Genomic DNA, 19,412 nt, shown 5'->3' on the forward strand with positions numbered 1-19,412 from the left:
ACCCACAGTAACCAGCTGGTTTTATAGGACCACTATATCCTCAGCAGTTTAGAACTGTTGTTAAAACAGGAGAATAACTATGCTAGCACAGGCTACAAGAAATCCTAGGGAGCTGTGCTTGGCAAGAGAAGTGCCATTCATGGTCCTGTTCAACCGGTCGCACCCACGGTCACACCAAAGCATTACCCGTTATCAGCTCTTGATCCATTCTTGCTTCCTGAAATGGCATTATAAACACAATAGGAGCCCCATGGGAGGTAATAAAGAGCTTGTGGCCGACCTTATGTCAGCTAATGGCTGCTTGGCAGTAATACTAATAATAAACAAATGGAAACTAAATATAAATATTTCCATTAGATCAAATAAAAAATTCAAATATATCAGTCCAATGTTGGTCTAGTACAGTCAGCATAATAAGAGAAATGGCATAGTTCACAAGGTCAGTGCAAATAATGCCTGTGTTACAATCAGTTTTCTGTCAAAGCACAGGATTTCAGGACATTTTAGCAAATTAAAAGAAATATCAAGTGAACTCATGCCAAGGTATAGAAGCTGTACCCAAAACGCAGCCTCTGGTGTGAACAAGAGAATGATATGATCTCTAGCTTTTAATAGCAATTTCTTAATCTGAACTTTTAATTGAATTCAAAATCAAAATCATACCAGGATCATTTCTACAGAAATTAACAATGAAATAAATGCAGTATGCTAGCTAAAGGATAGAGTCCAACCAAAGTAACTATTAAAGACACTTCATTATGAAGCAAACTCCATCTCCTATTAGAGGCCTCTTTATTAATATAACATGCAGAAAAGCCCACCAGTTAGGTGGATTGGTAATCGGTACAATCTGCATCATCTGCATAACTTCCATTAGACTAACTAGGACCCAATTTACCTCAATGTATGCCGGCTCTGTGCCAGCATTGGTGATGTGTGGCTGCCAGTCCTTTGGTGATTTTGATAGGTATCTGGAGTCTGTTACAACCCACTTGAGTTTTGGCCAACCTAAACAGAAATATCAAAGAGAGATCAGTACAGCATGTAACTATAGCTGGTTAAATATTATATATATATATATATATGGACAGAGAGCCGCACACACAGGGACTTCGCAATAAAGTGAAAAAGTTTATTCAAAAAAATCCAACGTTTCGAGTACTGACTGTACTCTTCCTCAGGGACAAGGAAGAGTACAGTCCCTGAGGAAGAGTACAGTCAGTACTCGAAACGTTGGATTTTTTTGAATAAACTTTTTCACTTTATTGCTAAGTCCCTGTGTGTGCGGCTCTCTGTCCATATATTCCCTCATTTTAGCCAGCACCCAGGGCGTTTGTACCCTTATAGGGTGTGCTCCACTCTTCCTTGTATATATATATTTTTATTCACTTATTCACTATGTACTAAAGCTCACATTGGGCACTGGAATATGATAGCGGCTAACATTTGATGGCAGGGCAGTCGCTGTTATATAAGTAATACTGAAGCATTAAACTAACATTTTTTTAACTTACAGTATATGTGATCACAGTAAACAAAACACCCAGCTTCACGCTGTCCCTACCCATGATAAAAACAAAATGCCATATATATAATAAATACGTTGAGGGAAACAGAACAGTGACCAGCAGTCTGTGTTTTGATCCCCACAAAAAGTAGAGGTGATCAACCAAAGTAAAATAATTCTTAAGATGTATAGATATTAGAAAATCTGATCTTTTAAAAGGAGAAATTTAATGCAGCGTGTACCTGGGATATTTTTTTGTTTTTATTTTTGCTTCATTCCAAGTATATTGTTATTGGAACTAAACTAATAGCAATAAGTCTTTTTTATCATTATAATTAAATTACTATGCTGCCCGCCCTTTCCCTGTACCATTTTCACTAGGCTGCTGCTGCTGCTGCAAAATCAGCACTGGGCTGGGGATCACAGCCTGTAGCAGGAAAATAAATATTACACACACTAGAATCTCATTTGGGTATGTCGATAAAAACTGCCACAAACATATACTGTAACGGAGTAAACTCAGCAAATGACCAGGCACTGCAGTCTAGGGTCCATGGGCTTGGAGATCCCAGTAGCCAAATATCAGTTTAAATGACAATCTGAAGCATTTAAGAACAAAATAATAAATACAAAATATGGACTAATTGTGAATTTGAAGTATATAATACAAACGATTGTACTTAATGATGATGTAAGTGCCAATTTATTTTATCTGTTTTTCTTTTGTTTTATTTTTGTTTGAAAAATGCAAAAAAAAAAACAACAAAAAAAAAACCAAAAAAAAAAACCTCCAAATCCATCTCTTATAAAACAATCAGACAAGAAATCAGACAGAAGTTTATACGAGGCCGGGGCCCCACACAGTTCTGAAATAAAGATTAAATTCTAATCATAAGACTATAAGACATAGACCCTTGCATAAAAACAGCTTTTTCTTTTCCATGTATGTTGTGTTATTGGCACAGCTGGTGACATGGGTAACAGTGGCAAGTGATGGTCTCTACTACTGAATTTCAGTTTATTACTGGTAGTGCAAACAGTTATTTCTCAGTCCATACAATAAACAATACTCATCCAAAAGAAGTTTGTGCAACAATACAGAAATATATGCTTGTAATTGCACCTTTGAATTGCACAATCTCCCCGTTCTGTGTCTTGGGCAGCCCCTTCAAGCAAACCTCAGTAGTAAGAGCGATCTTAACACCACAGCTTCCCAGCAGGAATCCAATCTGATGCCCTCCAGCGTCCTAGTATTAAAAAAGCGACATCACATGAATAATTACCTGCTATTCACAGCAATTCATTACCTATCTAGGTTCATTATATACAGCCGTTTGCTTAATTTACAGTGCATGGGGGATTCTTGCAGCCTGGTACCCACATTGCTAATAGTCCATCTGGCTCTTGTTTTCAAACGGCACTCACCAGTCCAAAGGGCAACGGCCGGGTGCTAACCCACAAAATCCATCCAATCTATAGAAAGCACTCACGGCATAGATGTCCAAAAAGCAAGTCCTTTATTTAAGCATACTATCTACATATTTCAATCCACATGGGATCGTCATCAGGACAATACATACATATCTATATATATATCTATATATATATATATATATATCTATATATATATATATATATATATATATAGACACTGACCTATATAGACATTTGCTTAGTCTAACTGAATATATATTACATTTATGGAACCACAGTTTAAGGGTCTGTCATTAATGAACTATTAATAAGCAGTGATAGTGCACAAAATATCCGTGTGGCTGGGGACCTATCTGTCCAACAGCCTTTGAAACGTCATTGTTACCTTTCTAGTAAGAGGTACCTCAATCGGCACTGGGATCACCTCCGCCAAGAGACAGCCATAAAACGCAACCATGAACATCACTGGGTCATTATTGGGGTAAACCAGGGCAACCTGAAAGACACCCAAAATAGCACTGTACGTTCAAACAGAATTAAATCGTGTTAAACATTTATAACTTATATACACAAATGTACTTTGGAAAAGACAATGCATTGACACTAAGTTTAATAGAAATTGCACCTGTATACTTCTACTAAAATATTACCCATGCTTCCTCTGAAAGCGCAAGTTCTGCCCACGCAGGCTGGCTACATAAATAAACTTACAGACATATACATACAATACAAGCATGTTATTTAGCACTGTCAGATAGCTGAGACTTGGAGGAATACTGTAACATAAATGGAAAGGAGCTGCTCACACACTAATGAGTAGGGAAATACTGAATCAACCATTTTTGGTTTCAGCCACAAATTCATATGACTTCCATTAAGGCTTGACCAGGTACCCAGCCTATGTCTGAATCAGAATTCTGGATAAATATGGTGCTTCTTTAGTAATGAGCAATAAAGTATCCCTTTACTTTAGTGCACACAGGCTGTCCCATGCAAAGAGTGGTGCATTATAGGCAAAGCAAAGTGGGATAAGGCGGGAGGGCTTTATGGGGAGCAGTGATTCAGCTAGCTGGATACCCTCTTCTCATGGCCTCTATGGCTAGTATTACAGAGGTAGCCAATGTATAACGTTGCATACAAGAAAACTATAGCAGTGTGATGGAGCGGATGCTACTGAAGAAGGATAAAAACCCTGCTAAATGCAATGACTGAATGTGGTACCTAGGGGCACAGGTAGAAAGATTCATCCAAAAGCCATATGCTATATTATCACCTCGTACTATACACCATATGGTCATTTATTAAGTTTGGGGCAGGGTACCCTGGTATTTTAGATTTTTCAAAAATTGCAGCAGGTCTCTGTGGTCTAAAATGGCATTAAGCAATGCTGTATTCATCAGGGGTTAATGCCAGCAGGAATGCATTTTAATTTGCCCTCGGTAAAGTGGATTTACAGTGGACGACTAATCTCCTTGTGTGTCACAGCCCTTAGAAGTTAAATAAATAATGTGAATTGATATATAAAAATATTCAAATCTATTCCCCTTCATGCAGAAATGTCAGAATTTGCCTTTTTACATGTAAAAAAATAGAATATGCCCAGAAATATGTGCAGCACTAAGGTTCAAACTAACTCAATTCATGGCCCTGTGTGAGTGTCTTAAGTTAAATGAGATTGCATGCATTATTCATCATGGTTTTAATGAATGAAAATGAAACATAATCCACTTTGAGCTCACAAAAATAAGCCATGCTATGTACCCTCTGGCTAGTTATATATATAAATAGATATACACATATATAGGAAAAATTATACTCATCCGACGGATGTGCATGATCAGCAGAGACAGGGCAATAAGGAAGACACAGAAGAAAAGACTGTGATATTACATATTCAGGATACAAACAGGAACTACAGTATTAGTTGGCCAGTACGATAGTATAGTATAGTGGAGTATTCTCTGGCGTCAACATTGACAGATAATAGGATTATTAATATAATATTATTGAGTTTAATGTCTCATTTATTAAAAAAAAGCCCCATTATTATATAAGTTCAATGGCTAAATCAGTTATGGTGGGGCCTTGTGTCAAACATGGCAATTATCAGAATGTGCCAGAAACTAATGGCAGCATCTACTTCAGGGCTGCCCAACTGAGGCCCATGGGTAAGAAGTGATTTTTATAGTCTTTGTCTGCCCAAAGGTCCTATAGACTTCTTTGTATGGTATCATTCATTTAATATAACCTTGCCCTCCAACATATTGAGAGATAACTAGCATACTGCCTAAATCTCTGTAGAACTCAGTCCCCTCCCCAATACTAACTAGAAGACACAAGGCTCAGTATCAGGTTGGCTGCTGGGTTCACTGTTTCCCACTGATGTTTCTCTCCCAAATTAGATTGCCTTATTGTCCACTTCCATTCCCATCCCTGTAGTGATTTTGATACTGTGAAGAAGACAATGAATGGAGACAGACAGTGGGAGGGTGACAATTCTAGAGGCTGCTTATCAATGGCAGAAATAACAAGTAATGGTGTCATAACTAAAAATAGAACTACGCCATTCCGCTGGGAAATTAAAAGAAGAAGAAAACCTCACTAAATCTGTGCCAAAGACCTGATTTGCAGTTCAAGTTAGATAACATTTAAGAGTTGTAGTCCAACAAGTCCCTATTTCCCCTGTGTTGGGTTCATGCAGAGACCTCTGGCAGACCCTCCCTTTTGCATACCTATACATTAGTGTTCTTGGGAGTTACACAGAGGATGGGACTGGATTGAAAACTGTCAATGCAATAATGTGAAAATATATTATTTTTACTGTCTTGTTTTATATGAAAATTGTTCTATAATAAAATATATGTAACCTTTCTTTCTCTTCACTTTGGGTAATGGCACATGGAGAGAATAAATGTGGTTGGATGGGGGCAATTTAGAATATTTTGTCCACCAAGTAGGAAACTCACCCAAACTAAATGTAATCATAAAGGTAAATATTAAAGTAAAGGGTTCTGAGCCTTACTGTACATATTCAAAGTAATGTATTAAGAATGCAGGGGAAAAGGTTGCCTCTCCTTAACCTTAAAGGAACAGTAACACCAAAATATGAAAGTATTTTAAAGTGATTATAATATAATGTACTGTTGTCCTGCACTGGTAACAATAGTCTGTTTGCTTTAGAAACTCTACTATAGTTTATATAAATACCCTGCTGTACAGCCATGGGGGCAGCCATTCAAGCTGGAAAAAGGAGAAAAGGCACAGGTTAAATAGTAGATAACAGATAAAACACCATTGTATTCTACAGAACTTATCTGTTATCTGCTATGTAACCTATGCCTTTTCTTCTTTTTTCCAGCTTAAATGGCTGACCCCATGGATACACAGCAGGGTGTTTATATAAAATATAATAGGGTTTCTTAAACAAGCACTGAACTTTTACCAGTGCAAGGCAACAGTACATTATATTTTAAAATTTTTGATACATTTTCATTTCTTGGTGTTACTGTTCCTTTAACAAACGAGAGGTTCCTGTACTGTATAACTTGCTTGGGTGCTGGTCCCATAAGGCAGGCCCTGTCATTACTTGGCTGCGCAGAGAACACAGGCACACAAGTATGTTTACATATGTTGCATTACCCTGTCCCCAGGCTTCAGCACTTGTTCATTCTTGGTACCCAATTTGTTCAGCAGGGTATAAGCCAGTCTGACACTCCTGGTCCATAGCTTGCCTAGAAATAAATGGAAAAAAAAAAAAACTGGATTTATTTCAAGAAACAGAACTTTTAGGAAAAAAAATAGTCAACATGACCTATAGGTATGTTTGGATATAGATTCCTTTTTGGATAAGAAGTTTTTTGGTGTCAGTATTACTTTAAATAGGTAGTTCACCTTTAAATTAGCTATGAGCTAATAAACTGAAGCTCCATTAAACAGCAAGGTTATGCAAAAACCACAATTTCCCATACTTGGCTCCTGCACAAACCCGCCAGCTGAGAGAATACACACTTGATAAAGGGCACGAAAGGGGCCCGAAACATGTTGTGTATGGCATAAAAATAAAAGCACTTTTTTTGCAGAAATTTTGCATTTTGTCTCGTGCTCCCCCCTATATATATTTTTCGATTGGACATTGGCTGAGAGTGCGGCTCTATTGCTGGGGGTTTGATGCATGAAGTCTGGAAGGCTGAGCGCAGAGGATTCATCTATTCGAGCTGAGAGAATACAAAGGGTCTTACCATATGTTAACGTATAGGTTGGTTTGCCAGTGACATCAAGAGCGGTAAGACATGAACATTTTGCTTGTGTTGTTCCCCAGCGCTGCAGTGCGGCTTCTACCGACGGGGGCCAGTTGCACACAACACCCAGGGGCTCTCCTTTTACAGGGGTCACCTGGCGACCTTCTGGTTTGGGCTGGTTTGGGTCTGGTCGGGGTACTGCAAGGCAAAACAATTTATATATAAATAAAGGGAAGCTTCAAGTCAGAACACAGTACATGCACAGTACACACGATCACATCTAATGCCACCTATAAGGATTTTTTAAAATGCTATTTAAATATTGAATCTATTAGTCAGTTTAGTATTTATGCTGTAAATTGTATACAGTTATACTACTTCTACGTTTAAAGAAAACAGCACTATCAAATGGCAAACAAAAGGCAGCTGCTGTTTATGTCTATGGAGAATGCCAACTTCACAGCTGTAAAGTGAATAAGAATACCCATACTTATACACAGCAATACCCTGCCAGTTTATATTTACTATTTCATTTTATTATTAAGACTTTCCTTCCCATTCTCATCCGTCCCAGCCTGAAAATGTTGTCATTTCTAAGCCTTGAGCAGTCTGACACCTTGTCAGGACAGGGTGTGATGAGTTAAGTGTGAAAAGCTGTCAATTGATAAGGGTGGATGGAACAAGATAATGGGTATATCTCTGCCCCACTATGGCAGGAAAGCAGAGTGACAGCAGAGTGTAGGAATGTTCATTTAACCAATCATAAGAAGCACCTGGGCATAAAAGATAAACAAAAGGCAAATGAGTTGACAGGGTCACTGTGCATAACTGCAGGGAATAAAAGCAAAGAAGGAACACGTGCAATTGGCAGAGCTAGAAAATCTATGAATTTAGAATGATCTTTACCTTCTACAATCTCTTCAAAATCATCCACAAAAAATTCCTTTAATGGTGGCCTTTTTGGTCGCTTGAGCGTGTTCAGCAACTGCTGGATTTTTGTTGAGACGCGACTGTTCACTGCAACACCTAAAAAACCCAAGCAGCATTTAAATATATTATATACAAAGTTCTTCAAGAAAAAAAAACAGGGAAGCCCTTAGACACTGTACACTAAGCAAGCCAAGGACATTTCCTAAAAAGCAGCCTAAGAAATGCCCTTAGCAAGTGCCCAACAGTGCAGATTATTTTTCCAGGCAGACTGATGACAAGAGTATCCCTTTAAGGCAATGTTTACTGAGCATTTGGTTGGCTACAGGAAAGGATTTTGAAATTTGCATTTGATAAAATGTTGTATGGGTGCACTTATGATAAATTATGGGTAATTTAAGAAGTATATATGGAGAAAGTGGTAAAATAGATAATAAAACATAGGAATTTACTGGTCCCCCCTAATGTATGGGGCAGGGAAGAATAATGTGCAGCACATTTGGGGTCATTTACTTAGAACCAGGGAAGAAGTGCACAAGCATGCCCCCTAGGGTCAGGTTACGCTTTTGCACTGGATAAAAAAACCAGGCACAAGGTGCAGATAACAGGATCGGTGTACACAAGCCAGTCTAGACCTGCAGAATTTCAAGCAAGAAGGGAGCTAGGTGCCAGATTCAGCGCTTTGCACACTGCCTTCCCCTATGTAAGTTACCCCTACTGACATCCGTGAATAAACACTACAGACGTTCATGCTCTTGTATCAAGCTGAGAATTTTTTAGTGTGACTTTGGTCCTGGCCATTTAGAGCTCCATAAAAATGTTAGATTCCCACCATATATCTTTATCAGGTGTGGGGCACCCATTAGGAAACAGTACCAATACTGCTTAAGTCCAACAGTGGGCCCATAAAAGGACTGAAAACAATGGCTCCTAAACTGTAATGGGGCTGCTTGTCCCGGGGGATTAGTGTGGAGGCCAGTTCAGGTGAGAACTGGCCAGAATGGGCACTTGCTTTCCTAGTTACACCTGAATCTCAGCCTGATATCAAGCTTAGGGAAAGATTTAGGATAATTTAGGCATATATTTACTGTCCTAGATTTTCATGAATGTAAGATTAAATGAATTATGTTGATTTTTTATCTGTACTATTTCATGAGTTAAGCGAAGCCTTAAACCTTCTAGAAGGCCCTGGCCAAAGGTTGGGCTTGAGCTGAAAAAGTCTCACAACCACTGATCTAGAAGGAACCCCAAAGTAGACTCTATGATCACCTACCATCTGCAGTATCCATTAAGCTAGACCTTCTAGCTGCCTTGTGCACCCCTTTCACCAGGCCTGCAGGGGGAAGGTCAATGGTTGCTGGGCGAACTGAAGACAAGGATGACGAAGACGATGATGTGCTTGTAGTGGTTGTGGAATTGGTGGTGTTGGTAACATCGGGTGGAGCAGGAGAACTGTCTGCAATAGACATAAGTATACAACAATATGCAACCCTGCACATTTCCAAGGCACTTAGTAATGCATTTATATTAAACGAGAAATTGTCACATAATTAATGGAACAAGAAGGAAAAGCTGCACAATGCATTGTCTGCTAAAGTAACACACAGTAATGGACCCCAAGCTGCCCCAGTCAGACAGTATCTAGAGACTTCATGATCCGAGAGAGCTGCAGGAGCAGCACTGCTTTATTCCTCACACTGGGCTGAAGGCAGCACAATGGTTCCATAACCTGAAATTGTACTCTAACCTATAGACACATAGTATTGCCTCCAGCCCTGCTCCAACCAGCTCCACACTCCCAGGCCATGTCGGCTGCACAAAGTACCAATGGGCAGGGGAAGGCTTGGGGCACTGTTCTACAGAAAGTAGACTGTGGCCATTCTTTTTTCAGCACATAAATGTACTCCTCTCCCAATGGATATCCATTTCCATTCCACCGCCCAATATGCTTACACCTCTGTATGCAAAATTGGACAAATATAGGCTCGTCTGGCAACTGATTGATCCACATATTTTAAATCCCCAAATTAATTAGTGATGAATATAAAGCGCACTATGAATATTTACTGCTAAATGAAGGCTACACAGAAATGTAATATCTACCTAATACCATTAATAGCGGAAGTATGTGTTCTTCTCCTAATATATTAAGTTATGAATGGTGGAAATATATCTAAGTTAGCATAAAAATATACTTTTTTAGTAGTATGTGCTATTGGGTACTCCTAAATAGAAAATTGCCATTTTATGAATTAAGTGCCGCCCCCTGGGATCATATGATTCACACTGCACACAAACAAGCCAAGGCACACATACATGCTAGGGCCCATCAGCCAATGAATGGACAGAGTTCTGCCTTTTGCTCCCACACTACTTCCTGTTACAGTTAGAGCTGCATCACTTCCTGTCAGCTGATCTCTGAGGGACACACAGCCCATCACTTAATGGTGGCCCAAGGGAAAGGGGCAATATTTACTGATATATATATATTACAGGTTGGTAAGATTCTTTAATAGGTCACTTAACATAATATAAACTGTCTGTTGGTTAAGTATTCATTCTGGGGGTATAATTTTCCTTTAATATACTTGGGGCTTCTATATGCACAGGTTTGTCCCTACAGTAACATGCTCTCTGACACAGTTATGCAGACTCAGCAGATAAATTCTGTCAAACAAGTCAATTAATTCTAATTCAATTATTTAGTTCTTTAATGTAGTTATATTTGGTTTGGTTAGGAAGCCAGAAACGCGCATTGCTTTATCATTACTTCAGCAGGTTAATGCCATATTGCACAGCCCCATGATTATATAGCACATACCTATGTGAGTATTAGAAAGTATATCTGCTAAGGTGCCACTGGTACTCTTTACTTCTCCGTGCGATAATGTGGAGGATGCTGAAGATGATGTGGATGAACCCTGAACGGACCTGTTGATCCAGGCCTCTGAATTCTGTAAACTCTGAGCAAGAGCTGCCGAAAGAGCAGCCTGGCGTCTTAGGGATCCTTCGTCCTCAGATGCGGAGGATGTATCTGTTGTTAGTAACATAAAAGTATAGATACTTTGTAGAAGCAAACCAAAAAAGAAAAAAAGCAATAGGGTATAGCATATTTACAGCATAGGTTATCCCTAGATACTGATGATACATACAAGAGGGGCTGCCATACTGCTCCCATCAGTGAATGCATTTCCCCAACACTTCAGTGAGGGAAGCTTCTAAAGTTGCTTTTACTTGCAGCATGCATGATCTGTAGCAAACAGTATGGCAATCATTCATCCAAACATTTTACACCTCTGTAATGGATTTATTGTCACCTTCAAACATTATTGTGTTTATCCCAAATATTTCTGAAGGCAAAAGTATTTTAACAAATGTAAAAATTTAAGAAACGCATATGAAAACTCTTACACCATTTTTACTGCAATAGTGGCATTTAGACTACTTGCCTAGGAGTTACCATTCCAATGGCTTATAAGTGTCAGCGTTTGCAACACTGCAATTGCTCAAGCAAAAAAATACTGTACTTGAAGTTTAAACACAAATGACAAATATAGCTTGGCTGATATCATCCTTTGTACCCAGTTATACCTATGGAAATCACTCTCCTGGGAGGCAATGTTGCCAGTCAATCCTAAAACATTTAAGCACCCATTTGGCCGGATTTAGATTTGGCTGAATCCACAGTCCCGGCTGAACCAAATCCAAAAAAATAACATGACTTTTTGTAACGTAAACACGGAAGCTGAAAATTTTTAACCTTTTCAAATCCTTTATGAAGAATTTGGGGGTTTGGCAGAATCCAGATTCAGTGCATCCCTATTAAGAATGTCAGTCAACACAAAAATGTGGTCTGAAAATGCTTCCCCTTGCTAAGCCTCCCATATCCACTGATATCTACTATCTCTTTCTATACACAGGTTTCCATCAAAAAGGCTATTATGCTTCACTAGGATTACACGAAGCATTATTGGCTTATTGCACACATAACACTTTCAACTGTACCCCAAATTTATCTAATTGCTGTTAAATCTAACCAGTGTTATATAGCTTTTCTGTCCTATATATATTGTACAACAACATGGTGAAAAAATTATTTTGCTTTATAGATAGATCGCATTTTCATAAATGCATTAGTATGTTGAGTATGGCAAGACATAGGGAAAATGACAGCTTACACAATGCTTAAACTGTAACATATACTGTAAATGAACACAAAGCAAGATGGAAAACTTACAGATATTTCTATTAGAAAAATATAAAGTGAAAACTTTGCAGACAAAGGAACTTTGGAACAAGCAAAGGAAGTTATACCTGGAGGGGTACATGCGTCAGCTGGAGACTGCACAAATGTTGACCGCCTTTTGGTTGGCATTGGTAATGCCATCTTCTGTTCTTTATGCTTAGCCAGAGCCGCTTGGACTGCTTCTGTATGGATATCTGGAAGGGAAAAATGTGTGTATATGTACTCAACAGTGTTCATAAAGTCCCTTCATATCAATATGTCATGACCAACACTAATTAAGACCTTGTGCAAATGTCTGCCCAAGAGGTGAGGACTGTAATGAAATCATGGGAGTAATAATGTAGGTAATGATCTCTACTACCAGACAACGAGCACTTTCCTATCACTTGAATGGGAAGCACAGCAGGTTCCCTCACACCCGTGATTGGTGCTCATCTGACTCATGACTCTTCCTATTCCACTAAGACCACTGCAAAAGGCAAAGGCATACAGAGCCCTACACATTTTATTAGCTGAGTGCAAGGCACACCACACAAGCTTTCGGAGAGGAACCCTACATCCAGTGAGGTAGGGCTCTGTCTGGCCCACCAAGAAGAATCTGCCTGCCTTCATTTGTTTTGTGCTACAGTGGACTTTGGCTAAGAAAAGTGTTTAGACAAGGTGAGTACTTTAAAGGGGTGCATTAAATTCCTTCACAAGTTAAAATCTTGGGGCTCTTTATAAACACTGGGAGCAACGGGGAGTCAAAATAGGCCCTGGCATTCCATGTACACAGAGGCCCAAACAGCCCCCAACCATCCCAATAAATAGTGACTGTCTGTGGCACCTTACAGTAGCCCCCCCGGGGCACCCACAGATTGGCCTGCTTAGTGCTATCAATGAAATAATTTCACTCAATAATTTTAGCATTTCTGCCTGCAGCAGAATGATCTAAGCTAATTGCTGATTGGCCTCTATGAGTTGAGCCCCATATGTGCCATAGTTAATTTCCCCATTGAAGAAGACATACACCTTTTATACTAAAAAAGTTTCTGTAAACATATGTATGGGTATATATATATATATATATGTTATATATATATATATATATATATATATATATATATATATATATATACACACACACACATATATATATATATATATATATATATATATATATATATATATATATATATATATATACACCGTGGGTGTATGATTAATGATGCAATATAATAATAACAATTATAATGACCCTAAGGGAATAGCAGGTCTGAGAGGTGCTAGGCACCATGGTTATTGCTAGGCTACACCAAACAAAAGCACTGTCTCACTGGGGTAATGGAATTATATTTTATATTATCTTGGCAGAACAAGAAGTTCCTGCACATCAGAGAAAACGAATGCCGTCATAAGTAAGCATTATATGTTATAATTATGTTATTAGGTGTGTTTCACTGGGTTATAAGCAATTACTGCATTTCTCCTAGCTACACTCCTTTTTCTATCTATGTTCAGTAAAACTTTTCATGTTTTCACTGAATTAAAGAGCAAGATAATCACTGTTGAAAATCTATTGCTTTCTACATCCATAACAGGCAATTATAATAGGCAGAGTAATCTATAGACTTTTTTTTTTTTTACTTTCTATACATACAGAATATCTGAAAATGCACTTTTTGCAATAAAATAGACTATACAGTTATAGGACAAATAATCCACAATGCTAGTGACCCCAGAGTAAATTAAGATGACTGTAAGCTCTATGGCGTAGGGACCTCCTTCCTATTGTCTTTTACTACCTGGTACCTAATCTCTGTATATTTATACTTATCGTATTTATTATAATATTTGCCCTGCCTATGTGCACTTTTGTATAATATATATCGCTGAGTATCCTTGTAGTGCTTTAGAAATAAAGTTATACATTCATACAAGAATTCTTGGTTTCAATCAAGAATTTAAAATTAAGAGTTTAACTGATTACTGATATCTTAGTTGAGATCAAGTACAAGTTACTGTTTTATTATTACAGAGAAAAAAAAATCATTTTTTTTTAAATTAGAATTATTTGCTTATAATGGAGTCTATAGGAAATTGCCTTTCCGTAATTTGGAACTTTCTGAATAATGGGTTTCCAGATAATGTATCCCATACCTGTACAATATATCGTCAGTCAGTCCCTAAGCTCAGGTAACTGGCAGCCACCCAGAGCACGTGCCGTGTATCAGCAGAAATGTGTGTGGGAAGCTGCTTAGGAAATAATCAGAAGGCACATATATTCCTTGATCAAAGGGCCATGGTGGCCTTGGGCTAGTACAAAGGTCCAAAAGGTGTAGCAATTGTAGTCTTTGTTGTGTTTTGCTTCTTCCTTGACAGATAGGCAACTAATAAAGCCTTTAATATTCTCAAATGCCAGAAACTGTATTCTATAGGATCAAACCTGGGGGCTAAAGGACTGCAAAGCAGTTTCCCCTGAGCATAGAGAAATAAGAAAGGATTGTGCAAAGCATCAAATTCAAGCAGAGCATTTTACATTGTGCTTTCCTACATGTATCCACCACACAGTGTTATTTTCCAAGTAGAAGCCCTCTGGCAAGTGTCAGAATACTGAATGTGACAACAAGCGGTGCTCAGTGGAGTTCCTATTTGTGCATTTAATATTATGAAACTTGCCAAAGGATTTCTCCTTGGAAAATAACACTATGTGATGGATACATGTAGGAAAGAATCAAGTCTCTGTAGCTTTTGGCTTAGTCGATATGGTTCCTGCCAAATTTGAGGTAACTCCGGCTCTGCTTTCCAACTATGGAACCACTGCTTACAGATAATTCTGCTAGTAAAAACGGTAAGCATAATGTAGGGATAAATTCTACAAAAATCTGTATCATGCCAGCAGGAGAGAATAACAGGGTGTGTGCCACACAATAATACACGTATTGCAGTGATTACTTTCTACAATAACTTTCTATGGTTATTTCAAGATTCCCCTAGATATATTTAAATGCTACAAGAAACTCATTTTTACCTCAACCAGATATATATAACGAGCACAGAACAGCAAAGGAAAATCCAAAGGCTATGGCACACTGCACTATGAGATGTGGGAGGCAATTCTGTAAGCATTATGTACATGTATCTGTGATACAGGTATGGGATCCCTTATCTGGAAACCTATTATTACAGTAGCTTGAACTTGATCTCATGATCCTAACCAAGCTGCATGAATCCATATTGGTGGCAAAACAATCCTATTGGGTTTATTTAATATTGAAATGGTTTTTAGTAGATTTAAGGTATGGAGATCCATATTATGGAAAGATCCCTTATCTAGGGTCTCAAGCATTCTAAATAGTAGATCCAGCACTGTCTGAGATCCTGTGTGCAATAGCCAGCACACTTATTATCAGTATGCAGATGCTGGGTCTACCACTGGCCTAAATCAGCAAACATTTAAAATAAATGACCATTTATATGGGAGGCCATGTACTTTGCTGAGACAACAATTAGCAAGTACCATACAGGGGTGTTTCACCTTCATAATAAAATGTACACAGGTAAAGGACCTTTTATCCAGAATGCTCGGGACCAAGGGTATTCTGGATAAGGGGTCTTTCTGTAATTTGGATCTCCATACCTTAAGTCTACTAAAAAATCAATAAAACATTAATTAAACACAATAGGATTATTTTGCATCCAATTAGGACTAAATATATCTTTGTTGGGTTTAAATACAAAGTACTGTTTTATTTTTAGAGAGAAAAAGGAAATCCATTTAAAAAATCTGAATTATTTGATTAAAATGGAGTCTATGGGAGACAGGCTTTCCGTAATTTGAATCTTTCTGGATAACAGGTTTCCGGATAATGGATCCCATACCTGTATATGGCTTTCTCTGCACTTAAAAATTGCAATTTCCCCCCCCGATATATACAGGTATAGGATTCATTATACAGAAACCCGTTACCCAGAAAGCTCTGAATTACAGGAGTAATCTCCTCAAGACTCAATTTTAAGCAGTATTAGTTTTTAAAGGTGATTGAAGTTATTATGAAGGTGAGCCGTCCCCTTAAACAGGCCATACAGTGGGGAGGCCATTCTGTTACTTGCAGCTAAACACTATGGCAGTTCTGGTCTTTGGAGGGATTTGTGTGGTGTTTTTGTGAAATTTGACTCCCACAAGACTGCAGTTGGTCTCACTGCAATACAAACCCAGTTTATCATGGCTTACTAATAAATCAGACACCCAGAAACTGAAGAAGACAGAAGGTCTGTTGCAGGTAGAATTTTCTGAAGTAAAAGAGGTTTTTTTTTAATTAAATTGATCTCTGGTCATAAATGTCTTTTAGAATGTTCAGTTCTGGAAATCCTAAGGAGGATGGATGTGGGCTGCATAGTCTTATGGGCATATTTATTACAGTGTGCAAACCAACATCACCGGTGATGTTGCCCATAGCAACCAATCAGATTTGAAAGGTTACCTGCAAGCTAGAAAGAAAGCAAACATCTGATTGGTGATGGCTTTCACACTATAATCAATATGCCCCTAAGGGTATTGGCACACTGTACATGTTGTTGCTGGTGCTTAAAGGAACAGTAACACCAAAAAATGAAAATGTATCAAAGTAATCAAGCTATAATGTACAGCTGTCCTGCACTGGTAAAAGTTGTGTGTTTGCTTCAGGAACACTATTATAGTAATTATTATTATTATACAATTACCCTGCTCTGTAGCCATGGGGGCAGCCATTCAAAAGAAGAAAAGATGCAGGTTACAGAATACAATGGTGTTTATCTGTTATGTAACCTATGCCTTTTTTCCTTTTTCCATCTTGAATGGCTGCCCCCATGGCTACACAGCAGCTTAATTATATATAAACTATAATAGTGTTTGAGAGGCAAACACACCAATTTTAGCATACAGGGCAACAGTACATTATATTTTAGTTACTTTAAAACACTTTCATTTTTTGCGTTACTGTTCCTTTAATCCTTTCTGGCACGTGTGACAAAATGGCTGGGAATAGAAAAACACAGGTTGTGAATAGCAGAAGATACGCCGTGTGTCACTATGGCCTAAGGGGTAAATTTACTAAAACTGGCATTCCCAATTAGTTAGACTTCTACCAACATTCCTTCTTGTGAATTCTTTCATATGGGCTGTAAAAGCGCTGCTTCTGAACCCTAACACCCTACGGATCCTGCAAGTCCCTGATTAAATCTGCAGAGGCCTCACTTAATCAGTACAATCTGGTGTAAACACGAAAATGATCAGTAAATAGAAACTAATTGTTAGTTTTCTGTTTTACAAGCAGCAAGTTTGTCATTTGTGGTTGTAATTGTTATAAAAAGTACGTTCTTCCCTAAGCCTGTTTCACATTTCATCCTTCCATGCCTAATAAATACACCCTTTACCTCCACATTCCTTACATACTCTCACTTATCTCTAGAGCCTGTCCCTCAGGACTTGTCAAACACTTTTAGGGGGGTTTTAAGAAATATGTCCTCACATTCCTAAAAACATGCTAGGACCCATACTGGTCCATGGGCAAAACTTTCACCAATTACATAAGATTAATTTGCCTGTCTGTAAAATAATGTGTGGCAAATATATAGTTGGGAAGTGATGATAAAAAAGCTTATAAATACTAAGCTATACATAGGGGTTCCATATGATTTGCCAGCTACAGCTGCCACATGTAGCCTACAAACATACACGCAAAACATTTCCTGAGGGTTTATCTACCCTTTAAATAGAAATATGCTATAGTTCACTTGAACATAGGAATAAAATCCTAGGCAGAATATATAGATTATCCTAACAGTTCTGAAGCAAATTTTGCTAAGATTAGAAAAGGAACAGTAGGCAGTCATAGGTGGCACAGTGTCACATAAAAGTGTTCAGTGAGACAGATATGAAATCTCAGCTCAGCCACATGAGTTGGCTCTCAGGGTATCAGCACACAAGCTAGAGAGCCCATTTATTATAAATGCCTATGGCATGTGTGTGCTGGCAGCATAAGCACACAGGCAAGCAGACCTGTGAAGGCAAAGGATAGGGACACAGGATTAGGTAGGCTTGCACTGACAGTGTGACCCTCCTACAAAGGGACCCTAAGAACTAGATCAATTCTGGGCAAAAAAAACTAAATATGCTTCTCCTTTACCTGGGAAATATTCCACTCTGCTGTTGTATTATATCAGCAAATTGCCTGTTACTCTTTGTATCCATCTAAATAATTTCTGTGGAAATTAAAAACGTACCCAGACAATAAGAAGAAGCGCAATAAAGCGGCTGCCAAATGAGCCATTGTTTGCGGAATCTGAGAGCCTCTGCAAAGAACGAATGGATTCCATGCTAAATTATTAACAGCGCAGAGATGAGAATTTCTGAAAGCGACTTTAGCTCTGATCTCTGCCATTCCAACAATTTTCCTTAGAAAATGCTGACAGCACTGTCTGGGCGGCAGCTGGGCAGCAGATGGGTAACACTGTTACATTCCGAGCAGCAAAACCATGTTTTTAATAAAACTGTCTAGTGCACCCAATCTAATGCGCTACAGAAACACGTATATGGGGTGGCCAATTTTAAATAGAAGTGATTTAAAGGGATACTGTTGATGTAGTGATTTAACTGTAGCTATTAGCTATAAAGTTTAGCTGCAGTCTCTTTCTGTACATAGGAAGGACCCAGGAATATGTCTTACTTATCTTCATAAGTATTTGGCTATAGGGCTGCTTTGTCACTTTCCAAGGCCAGGGGGCCCTATGCCTGTTAGAGCCCACTTCACCTACAAAAAGAACTGTTTGGGTGCCACTAATTGTGGACGGAGAAAAGGGGAGGCTTAAGGGTCAACTAGAAATTTTCCAGACAGGCTCATTATGATTGGCTGCTCTCTAAAAAGGTGGGCATTTCAGAGCACTATGGGGCTTAAGCCACAAGACCCAATAGACTAAAATAAATTTACAGGTGAGTGTTGCAGCTAATATCCAATATAACAAACAGACCCTTGTCTTTACAAAAGGGTTTGTAATGTCACTATTCTAACACTCCAACCAATTAGAAAGAAGCAATATA

The 19,412-nt window shown here is 38.4% G+C and overlaps 1 protein-coding gene across 3 annotated transcripts in view; it reads right to left on the reverse strand.

Moving 5' to 3' along the window:
- The window catches only part of dip2b (disco interacting protein 2 homolog B), a 112,222-nt gene that overhangs the window by 21,969 nt on the left and 70,841 nt on the right, over positions 1–19,412 (reverse strand). For 2 of the 3 annotated variants that reach the window (XM_002933708.5, XM_018091708.2), the window contains 9 exons: positions 12,421–12,546; positions 10,928–11,140; positions 9,380–9,562; positions 8,086–8,205; positions 7,180–7,377; positions 6,581–6,672; positions 3,327–3,437; positions 2,631–2,754; positions 899–1,008 (listed from right to left, as the gene is read on the reverse strand). In XM_002933708.5, the coding sequence (XP_002933754.2) occupies positions 899–1,008; positions 2,631–2,754; positions 3,327–3,437; positions 6,581–6,672; positions 7,180–7,377; positions 8,086–8,205; positions 9,380–9,562; positions 10,928–11,140; positions 12,421–12,546 (1,277 nt within the window). The remainder of the gene's footprint in view (positions 1–898; positions 1,009–2,630; positions 2,755–3,326; positions 3,438–6,580; positions 6,673–7,179; positions 7,378–8,085; positions 8,206–9,379; positions 9,563–10,927; positions 11,141–12,420; positions 12,547–19,412) is intronic. The other variant, XM_004911909.4, reaches the window with a different exon arrangement.

This window comes from Xenopus tropicalis, chromosome 2 (assembly GCF_000004195.4).
Source record: "Xenopus tropicalis strain Nigerian chromosome 2, UCB_Xtro_10.0, whole genome shotgun sequence".
In the NCBI taxonomy this organism is placed as follows: Eukaryota; Metazoa; Chordata; class Amphibia; order Anura; family Pipidae; genus Xenopus; species Xenopus tropicalis.